Source organism: Falco naumanni, chromosome 4 (assembly GCF_017639655.2).
Source record: "Falco naumanni isolate bFalNau1 chromosome 4, bFalNau1.pat, whole genome shotgun sequence".
Lineage (NCBI taxonomy): Eukaryota > Metazoa > Chordata > Aves > Falconiformes > Falconidae > Falco > Falco naumanni.
The window spans coordinates 67,390,435-67,401,008 of NC_054057.1; the positions used below are offsets into that span (position 1 = coordinate 67,390,435).

Consider the following 10,574-nt stretch of genomic DNA (forward strand, 5'->3'; position numbering starts at 1 on the left):
TTCCCAGGGCTGCGGGGGCCAGAGCCAGGGCAGGGGGTGAGCGGAGCCCCCGGCGGGGTTTTGCTGGGAGCAGGGCTCCAAGCCCCCAGGCACTGGCAGGCCTTTGCGAGGCAGTGCCGAGTTATGCTGGCTCGGGGAAGGAGCTCGAGCCTTCCCTCCCGGCCTCCAGGCTCCTCCTGCCCCACGTCAGGCGGAGTGGGAGCCCAGCTGCTCCCTTTCCAGATGCTCCGGAGCGAGGTCGGACCCCTTCCCTGCCAGAGCCAGCCGGTTGTGCAACCCTGCTCGAAGCCAGGGAAAATCCCTTCCTGGCCTCCGCAAGCTCCTCTTGCATCCCGGAGCATGTGAGCGAGTGCATCACCATGCTCCTCATTGAAATCCAGCTCCAGCTCCGAGATTTGGCTCCCCAGCCCTCTGACCTTACATGGGCAAGTGCTCCGAGGGGTCACACTGGTCGGGACCAGGGACTGGGATGGGGAAGAAGCAGCGTTGCCCACCCAGGGCCAGCGGCTCGCCAGGAGCCTGCACAGCCGGGGGGCTGCTGGCTCTGTCCTTCCCCTCCCCTGGACAGCAGCAGACCCTTCTCTGGGGGTCCCTGCCCCACACACACGCTGCCCAGGGGTACCACGGCACTGCGGGGGCCAAGGGCTCCTCCAGCCAAGCTCTGCACTTTACACCACCACCTGGGGTAAACCCAGCCCTCCCCAATCCTGCCCCCTCCCTGGGGGTGCAAGGGGCTGAAGGGGGGTAAGATCCGCCTTGGTGGAAGGCCAGCCCCCTGCCCTTCCCTGGGACTCATCCTTAGGATGGAGGGGGGGATGGGGATGCGGTGGTGCCAGTGGCCACCACTGCTCTGCCTGCGCTGGCTGCTGGCATCGCACCCTGGTCTCTCCCCCCAGCTGCTCCGTGTCTCACCGGACCAAAGCTGCATCCAGCCCCATCCTGCGCCAAAGCGAGCTGCTCATGCTGTGCTGGCACCGGCTCGGAGCGAGGAGGTTGCTGCCTGGCCGGAGGGGTGGTGCAAGGTCCCCAGGGCCCTGCGGCCGGGGCCCCCTCTCCTGAAAGAGCCCGGCAGTTCTGCCGAAAACATGACCTCAGCTGAGGCCAGTGCAAAGGGTAAAACGTTCCTCAGCTGCACGGCCCGGAGACCGACAGAGTTCACGGGGCTGGAGAAGGCCCCGGGGCTGCAGCGGGAGGAGTGGGGACAGGCAGAGCGCCCCGTGTCCCCAGTGCTCTGCCCGGGGAGCAGGCTGGTGGGTGGGGGGTCCTGAATGCACCCCGACCCCCCTCTTGCAGGTGCGTGGGCAGTGTCACTGAGCGGGGAGCAAGGCCAGGTGATGTTGGGGAGCCCTGACCTGCCTTGCCCTGGGCTCCTTGCAGCCCCACTGTCCATGCCAGGACCCCCCACGCCTGGCAGCGTGGGCACAGCCGCGGTTCCCCAGCTCAAGCCGGGCTGGGCAGGGTCCAGCGCACTTTCGGGAGCCAGGATGGAGCAGCCCTAGCGGCAATGGGGATGGGGGGGGGGGACGACGACACTGACAGAGTGTGCCGTGTCCCCCACCCCAGCTCTTCCCCTCCTTGCCTTGCACGGCTTGCCCAGACAAGGGGTTGAGGCAGCAGGAGCCAGGGGTGCCTCAGTTTCCCTGCTGGCACAGGGTGGGTGATGCCGGGTGCCGGTGTTCGGGGAGCAAAGATGAAAGGAGCCACATGACACAGCCCTTACGGTAACTCTGATGCCAGACGGGGCTGCTGCGGGGAGGAGGAGGAGGAGGGTGAGAGGAGGCAGACAGAGGGTTCATGCGAGGCTGGCTGGGTGGGGAAGGAGCAGCCGTGCGGGTGGGACAGGGTCGGGCAGGGGGGCAGCACCCAGGCCACAACATTCCCCCCCCATACCGGGGTCTGCCAGGACAGAGCTCTCCTCTCCCTGCCCCAGCCCCTCCTCCGCTGCCGGGCTCTGCCCCCCCCCCCACGCCCCCCCCCCCCCCCCCCCTCCACCCGAGCAGGGGGGGCGCTCCCGCACCGCCCCATCTCCATCCCTGCGCGGTCCAGCTGGGGGTGCCCGGCCCGCGGGACCCCCGCCACATCCCCACTGACACCCGCACCCACCGGACACCCTCCGGCGGGGACGTGCAGACCCCCGCTGGCACACACCCCTCGCCCCCCACCCTACCCCGCCGCTCCGCACCCCCTCACGCCCCTCACGCCCCCCACTCCCCCAGCCCCCCCTCCCGCTGCCCCCGCCCCCGGCCGCGGCCCCCCCCCGCCGCCGCCGCCGCCGCCGCCCCGCCCGGTGATTCACGCCGCCCCGCCGCTTTATAACGCCGCCGGCCCCGCCGCCGCCTCACAGGCAACAGGTCGCTGGAGCGTCCCGGCCCCGTCCCGGCCCGTCCCGCCGCCCCGGCCCGGCCATGCCGCTGCGGCTGGCGCTCTGCCTGCTCGCCCTCTGCAGCCCCGCCGCCGCGCACGGTGAGTGCCGCCCGGGGGGGATCCCGGGGGGGGGGGGGGGCACCGGGGCCGCCTGGCCGCCGCCCGCCGGCAGGTGCGTGGGGCAGGGGCTGCCCGTGGTCCCGGGGCCGTTACCGGGCTGTGCCCCCCCCCGCCCTTCCCCGCACACCGCGGGCGCTGCCGGCAGCCGCCGCCCCGGGTGGGTGCTGGCCGCGGGGCTGGGAGCCCGTTTTACCGGGAGGTGCGTGGGTGCCGGCCAGCGGGGGGTGCCGCTCGGGTGGCCCCCGGCCCGCAGCTGCCCCTCCATCAGGCCCCCAGCGCTGCCACAGCAGGAGCGAGTTCCCCGGGGGTCCTGCGTGGCCCTGCTGCCAGGTCCCATGCTGTGGCACTGCCGGTGCCTGACCCTGCCCCCCCGACCCCCGCCGTGCCCTGGCACGGGGGTGACGGGCACAGCAGCCTGGCCGGCCCCCCACGGGGCTGCGGGGCCCGGGTCCCCACGGGGCTGGGGTCACCCCCATGCTGGGGTCAGGGGAGCCATGCCACGGGGCTGGGGGAGCTGGGATCGGTGGCCAGTTCACGTGCTGGGTGTGGAGTTTGCAGCTCAAACCCCTCCCGGTTCAGCTGACGGTGCTGGCAGCGCTCACGGGCACTGGGGAGGTGGCCGGGCTCTGTGGCGGCCCTTCCCTCGTAGGGGAGCTGTCCCGACACCCAGGCCACCCGTGACCCTGGGCTGGGGCTCCAGGAGCCCTTCCCAGTACTGCGGAGCCGTGGCTGCTGCTGCTGCCAGTGTCAGCACTCCCGCAGCAGTGCTGGAGTTTCCATCTGCCCCCTCGCACGATGCCGTGCGCCTCCATCGCTCCCTGCTCGCGTGGGCAGGAGCCACGCTCCGTGGGGAGCGGCGGGTCAGGATGCCCCGAAGGATGGGGCAGGTTGCCACGAGGCCACTGATGCCGCCGTAGCCCCTGTGATCGTGTTTGGCAGCACCCCAGCCCGCAGGATTGCTGCTGGCTGCTCCACAGGGTCAAGTACAACCGCTGGAAGGCCCCAGGCAGGGACACACTGTGTCCCTTTGGCCAGAGCCCAGGTCCTCCAGCCACGCTGCATGCTGGAGCGCTGCGCCCTCGTGGCTGGAGTGCTGGGGAAACACCGAGGATGGGGTGCCCCATGAGCCCCATGCTGGCTCCTCCATCCCACAGATGCCTTGATCCAGCCACAGGAGGGGTGGGCTCCATCGCCCTGCCTGGGGCATGTCCCTTGTTGGCGTCCCAGCACGGCACGGGAGGCAGTGGGTGCCCTGTTGCTGCTGACCCAGGGTGTGCCCGAGACCGGTCTCGTGGGCAGAGGGTGTGTGGATCTGTCCCATTGCAGTTGGGATCACTTTCTGCATGGCTGTGCCCGCTGGCAGCAGTTGTGGGGCAAGCATGGTCCCAAGGCAGGATATGGCTCCCAGGGTGTTGTAAAGGACAAATGGGCTGGAAAGAGCCGTTAGACAAATCCATGGAGGACAAACCCACCGATGGCAGAGGCATGTTGGCCTGGCTGATGCTTCCAGAGGTGTCCAGGCCGCTGGTTCCTGAGGGTTTGCTCCATCCGTGGCTGCCCTGCGGAGCTGTCACAGGCTGCAGCCAGGCTGGGAGCCCCACGTGCTTTTGGCCAAACCAAAATAGAGTGCATAGGAGGGAGCAGGGGGCACACCTGGGGTCTGAGGTGGGTGCGGACTCTGCTTTGGGGCAGGGTGAATCCCTGCTTTGGAGGGGAGCAACTCCAGCCTGGCACCAGCAGGATCCGTCCCTTCCCCCATCCCTCCCTCACATCTTTAGCTGTTTAACAAACCTCAAACGCAGCTAATGAGAGCATAAACCCAAATAAGCGTCAGAAGAGGCTGGTTTGCAGAGGCGGAAATTGCAAAGGAATCACTCACAAAAAAAAAAAAAAGATTCGCTCGTGGGGTTAAGGAACAAACAGCCTTTTGACTCAGAGGGATCCGATGCCGCTGGGCTGGCCCCATCCCAAGGGCCATGTCAAGTGCCCTGTTCTCCAGCCCATGGCTCAAATGCTCCTTGCAGAGGCTGTGGGCGTCTGGTCTCTGTGCTGTGGGGACAGTCCTTGTCCCTCTGTGGGGCTGCTGGTGCATGTCAGGGGATCCAGCCCTTGCAGCATGGGCGCCTGCCGGCCCCGCTCTGCTCATCCTCCCTGGGCTGGAGCCCCCTCTGTTTGGGGCCAGGCAGGAGTTAGGCAGCGATGCAGGCGGGGGGGGCAGAGCAAGGGGGTAAGCTGCAAGCCCAGATCCTGGCCAGCTGGCTGGGCATCTCCTGGAGCGTTGCTTGTGAGTGCTGAGGTAACTGGTGCATCGCTGCGGTCCCAGTGCTGGCTTTGGCCAGAGGAGCCGGGCTGCCCGCAGCCCAGGGCATGGGGTGGCAGCGCGGGCACGGAGCTGCCCCACTGTGCTGGGGACCCACAGGGACGCCGGCTCTGGGACTGCCCTTGTGTCACAGGAGAGATGGGAGCCAGCACGGAGCGTCTTTACCTTCCCCAACCCATCCTGTGCCAGCCTTTCCCAGGCACTGGTGCGGTCCCCGTGCCTCTGCCCCATGGGCGGCCTGGCTGTGGCGGGGGTCTCACTGCCCTTTGCGCGGTGGCCTGGCACAGCAGGGACGCCTCATCCTCTGCCCTCTCTGCAGGTGGGATCTGCTGGCTGCAGCAGGGGAAGGAGGCCAAGTGCACCATGATCCTGAAGACAGGCGTGACATGGGAGGAATGCTGTGCCAACGGCAATGTGGACGTGGCCTGGTCTAATTACACCTACCCAGGCAACAAGATCAGCCTACTGGGCTTCCTGGGGCTGGTGACCTGCCACCCCTGCAAAGGTGAGCGTGGCTGTGGGGTGAGTGGGCTGCTGCAGGGCTCAGCTCTGCCTGGGAGGGATGCTCAGATCCCTGGGGAGGATGCTCGGTGCCCGCAGCTCTGGGTGAAGCAGCAGCGACGGGGCTGGGTTGCCCCTCACCAGGCAGGACTCTTGGGTGCCTTCCTGGGCTGTCTGGGACAGCACAGAGACCCCAGGGACCACTGACCCCATGTTCCTGCTGCTGCAGCTCTGGGAGGGATGCTGCCACGGGGCCAGGGCTTGTGGGACAGCCTCCATCCCTGGCAGCTCATTTTGTGTGTATTTTTGTTTCCCCTGTGGAGTGGGATGCCTGACCTGGGCCTTGGCTGGGCAGCCCGAGTGCAAGAAGCTGAGCTGGGGCTCCCTGTTCCCAGGTTAACTCTGCTGTGGCTGGAGCCTCCCAGCCTGGCCCTTGCCAGGTCTGCTCAGAGGGAAACTTCTGAAGGTTTTTGGTTGTGTTTTTTTATGGAAAAAAGATCTATTTCTTCCCCTCAGCTCCCCCTTCCTCCTCCCAGTGTGTGTGTGAAATGGCTTTATGTAATGGGCAGTTCCAGAAGTGGAAACTCTCCAGCTGTGAGTTCCAGCCCCGCCAGATGTTTTGGCGTGCGCCAGAGGCGCGGATCCCCCAGTCGCACTTGCGTGGCTGTGTGAGAACATGCTCAAGGACCTGCTGACCGCAGGAGGCAGGAGCAGGTCTTTGGAAGGTCATGTCGTTATTTGCTTACAAGGGGGGAAAAAAGGTTTTTAACAAAACCACTTCCAGCCCCTCCGTGCTCTCCAGTGCTGCCACCCCGGCTGCCCCTCGGCCCCGTCCTGGCACAGGTCACGGCTGCACCCTGTGCTGGCTGAAGGCTGGATGAGATCCTGGCCCTGGCTCTGCCCCATCTCCCACTGTGGGCTTGGCCCCGTAGTGGCTGAGCAGGCTGGCCCCGCTCGGTGGGTGCCAGGAGCACTGGGACCCTCTCCGGGGACTGGTCAGGGAGCATGGCTCCCCAGTGCCCAGGGCAGAGCGCAGTGGGGATGGGCAGCCCTCATCCTGGGGGTCTGCCCTTACCTCTGTGGTGATGCTGGGGAACGTGGGGGGCTGCCAGCAGCCACAGCCCGCAGCGGGGGCTGTGACTCCTGGGGATCATCGGGGTCTGGGAGCAGGACCTTTGGAACCACCGGAGAGCCTGGCCAGCACGTACACCGCAACTCCCCACCCTTCAGAAAGCCCCTGCCTGTCCCATCCAGATGGAGCTGGTGCTGCTCCCCACCGGGCTCCAGCGAGCTGGAGGCCTTGGAAAAGGGCGGATGAGACGAGCTGTGCTCCGGCTCCCTGGGCTCCAGGGCCGGGAGAGGTTACTCCAGGATAAAGTGGGCTGCAGCCACCAGCCCCGCGCCAGCAGCCGGGGCGGCCGAGCCCCGCGGGAAGGTGCTGGCCAGGCCCCGGGGGCTCCGCGATGGGTCTCCGGTGGCGACGTGAAATTCCTGGCTCCAGCTGCTGGGGACATGGTGTCCCCTCCAGGGACCCGGCGCAGGGGCGAGAGCCGGGCTGCGGGGTCAGGGTCACGGGCGGGGGGGTCCAGCTGCCTCCCTCCCTTGCTCAGACGGTTTGGACAGATGGACCCTGCTGTGCCAGTGACCGTGACACTGAGCAGAGGGTGACGGGGGTCCCACTCACTCTGGCAGCCCTGGGGCCATGCTCCTCTGTCCTGGGGTCTCATCCCTGCGGCTTTGCGCATAGATGCTGCTGGGGCTCAGCCTGCTGCTCTCCCCTTCCCTTGGGCAGGCCCCAGCTTTGGAAACCAGGGAGCAAACTGGGAGACTGTCTCCCACCAGGGAATTTCCCCTGGGGAGAGCCGGGCCAAGCAGACGGGGAATTTCCCCTTCCTCCTCCTCCCCCTTGCCGTCTCCCAAAGTGACCCCTCTCCGGTAGGGAAATCCCCCTCGGTAGCTCCCAACAGCTCCCAGCACACACCCTGTCTGCGGGAATCCTTCCTGCTGGGGGGAGAATCCCTCTCTTGGGAAGTTTCTCGGCCCTGCCAGGCCCTCCCGTGGGTGCTGATGGCTCCCTGTACCCGGAGGCAGCCCCTCGGCTCCCAGCATCGCCCGTATCCCACGATCAGGGCGAAGGGTTCCTCTGGGGTGAGGGCTTTGTGTGTGCTCCTGGGGGCCAAGGGGCTTCCAGCCAGAACCCCCATCCCCGCTTGGTCTGGGCGCTGACCCCTTCCCCTCTCCCCGCAGAGGCACCCCTGTATGGGATGGGTCCCTGCTCAGGGTCGGTGGCCCCTCTCTGTCCCCGCCAGCGTGGGCACGGCCCCAGGGCAGCACCGGGTGCTTGGCGGGACCCTCTGAACCCAGCCCCCGTGCTGGCTGGGAGGTGACCCAGGGGACAAAGCTGCTGCCTGTCTGGGGAGCTGCGCTCGCTGCTGTGTCCCGCTCTTGTGTTCAAGTCACGGAGGCCCGGAGCGAAACAGGGCTGGGTATTGTCTGGTGGAAGCGGCGTTCTTGATTGCCCAGACAACTTGCGAAGCCCAGCTCCTTCTGGAGGAGCTGGGGCCTTGCAGAGATAGATTTTTTTCCATTGCACAAGAAAAAGAAATGTCTCCTTCCAAAAAATAAATACATAGAAATGAGTTAGCTGGTGCTGAGCGGAGGGCCGGGGCTCTGGCTGGGGCGAGTGCTGGATGATTGCGTGGAGCACCAGCCAACGACCTGCTCCTTGGCGGAGCTGAGCAGATCCAGATGCTACTCAGGGCAGCTCGGCGTCAGCGTGCGTGTTGTGACCCCGGGAAGGATTGGGGACCCTGGGGGCTGATGCTGGCGCTGCCCCAGTTGGTGTCACCGTGCGTGGCTGGGGTGCCAGCCAGGCTGTGCAGGACAGATCCTGCCCTCGGCGAGGGGCGGAGGGGGGGCAGCTGGTGTCACATCCTCACGTGCTGCTCCCCTCTGTCCCCAGAGAGCTGTGAGGGGGTGGTGTGCGGCCCCGACAAGGTCTGCAAGATGAAGCACGGGCGTCCGCAGTGCGCCTGTGCCCCGGACTGCTCCAGCCTGCCCCGCAAGCTGCAGGTCTGCGGCTCCGACGGCTACACCTACCGAGACGAGTGCGACCTGCTGACGGCCAAGTGCAGAGACCACCCCGACCTCGAAGTGATGTACCAGGGCAAATGCAAAAGTAGGTCTGGTCATTCCCCCCCCCTGTTTCATCCTGTCTCCATCCTGTCCCGTCCCCTGTGGCTCTCCTGCTGCCAGCTCTGTGTGGGACTGCTCTGAGCTGCACCCGCATGGAAAGGGATGAATGGCAGCGTGGGTCTGCTCTGCCAGCACACCGTGAGCTGCTCTGCTGCAGCAAGGAAGGGTCGTTCCGCTGCGTCAGGCGAGCGTGCATGGGTGCAGCATCCCTTCTCCCACCTGGGAAGCTGGGTCTCCCCTGTTCTCCCCACTATGGGCAGTGTGTTCTGGGGAGGAGCTGTCCTGCCCCAAGCACGGAGCACCGGCTGCTCCAGTTGTCCCCGAGGCTGGCAGCAGCACCGGCACGGCGTGGAGGGTTTGTAGTCAGTGCCCCTGCTGTGCCTGGGGAGGGAAGGTCTGTCCCAGTGCAGGGCTCCGCAGCCAGCCCAGTGCGATGGGTACCAGTGGACCCTGGCCCACGGGGGAGTCACATCCCTCAGCACCGACCTCGCTGTGCTCAGAGCTGGCAACTGGCCGGCTGGCAGCCACTGGCCACCCCAGGACACGGCCCAGCCACCCCGGTGGGGACGGCAATGATGCCTGTCAGTGCAACGAGGGTTTAGCCTTGCCGCAGGCTGAGGAATAACAGTCCGTAAAATGTCACTTACAAACATCAAGCCCCTTTTTCTGTTCTTTTGTTAAAGAGAGCAGCAATGCTCCTTGCCCTGCCAAGAACTGTCAGGATTATTATGATTATTTTTGCCAGCCCTCCTCTCTGAAATACTTTGCCTGTCAAGCTCTGGACTGCACAGGGAAATGTGGGGCGAGAAATGTGAGTTGCGAGCTGGGAGTTGCAGATGCCAAATCTCCTTCCAATCCGGCATGGAAAGAGAGGAAGGCGGAGGGACGGCGTTGCAAAGTGTTTATGGTGTCCGGGGAGCGCTGTGGGTCCCACCGTGCTCCCACCACCGCCGTGGGGTTGTGCCAGGATGGGAGGTGCCGCACAGACCCCAGGGTTTTGTTGCGGGGGGTGGGGGTGCACAAGCCCCCCCGCACTGCATCAGCTCGGCAGAGCACTGTGCAGGGCCTGATCCTGTCCGCGCAGGCTCCCTCCACCCTCGCTCATGGGTTGGGTCCAGGGTGACCCTGCCCTTCCCCTCTCGCCGGTGGCTGCCAGCCTGGCCCAGGCGGCTGCTGCTCTCCCTGCCAAGGCACCTGCGTGGGGCCACGTGCCCCAGCTGGATCCCACTGCGCCGGGCTCAGCCCCACGTGCTCAGGCTCTGCAGCCGGACATCAGCTCCCCCCGCACAGCAAGGCTCCGGGCAGGACCATGCCCAGGGTCTGCAGGGCCACACGGTCCCTCACAGCCACGACGTCGGCCCCTGCCAGCTCCTGTTCCTGCAAGCAGTGGTGATGGGGGGGCTCAGGACCCTCCAGCCTGAGGGTCTGCCGTCCCCTGGTAGCTCAAGGCAGCTGAACCCTGACCTGCTGGGCTTTCCCTGGGGCGATGCCTGCTGCCCGCCTGGGGCAGAGGAGCCGTGGGAGGAGGATGGCCGTCCCTGGCTCAGCCGTGGCTGCCTGTGCTTTCCCACAGAGTCCTGCTCCAGCGTGGTGTGCCCCGGCACCCACACCTGCGTGGTGGACCAGACCGGCAGCGCCCACTGCGTGATGTGCCGGACGGCTCCCTGCCCTGAGCCCACCAGCCTGGACCGTGCCCTCTGCGGCAACAACAACATCACCTACCCCTCGGCGTGCCACCTCCGGCGGGCCACCTGCCACCGCGGCCGCTCCATCGGTGTGCGCCACTACGGGAGCTGCTCAGGTGAGTGGGGTGGTTCAGGGGGGGGGGAGGGGGCGGGAAGCGGGCTCAGACCCCCAGTGCCTGGCCACCCCTCGCATCCCCCTCACCGCTTCTCCCCCTCTCCTGCTCCGTTTCCAGCTGCGGCCAGATTCTCCCCGGAGATGGACAACGTGGAAGAGAACTATGTGTGAATCCTCCCTCGCCACGAGGCCGGACCCAGGAGACAGGGGCATTATGTGTATATTGTACAAACCATATACCCGATATTTATTAAGATAAAAAGATCCTTATTTA

The 10,574-nt window shown here is 66.4% G+C and overlaps 1 protein-coding gene across 1 annotated transcript; it reads left to right on the plus strand.

Annotated features, from left to right (window-relative positions):
• Positions 1-2,357: 2,357 nt before the first annotated feature.
• FSTL3 (follistatin like 3) lies at positions 2,358-10,574 on the plus strand. The gene is made up of 5 exons (XM_040589207.1): positions 2,358-2,463; positions 5,124-5,309; positions 8,268-8,483; positions 10,074-10,301; positions 10,419-10,574. The coding sequence occupies exons 1-5, from the start codon at positions 2,406-2,408 to the stop codon at positions 10,469-10,471; spliced, it is 741 nt and encodes a 246-aa protein (XP_040445141.1). The 5' UTR covers positions 2,358-2,405; the 3' UTR covers positions 10,472-10,574.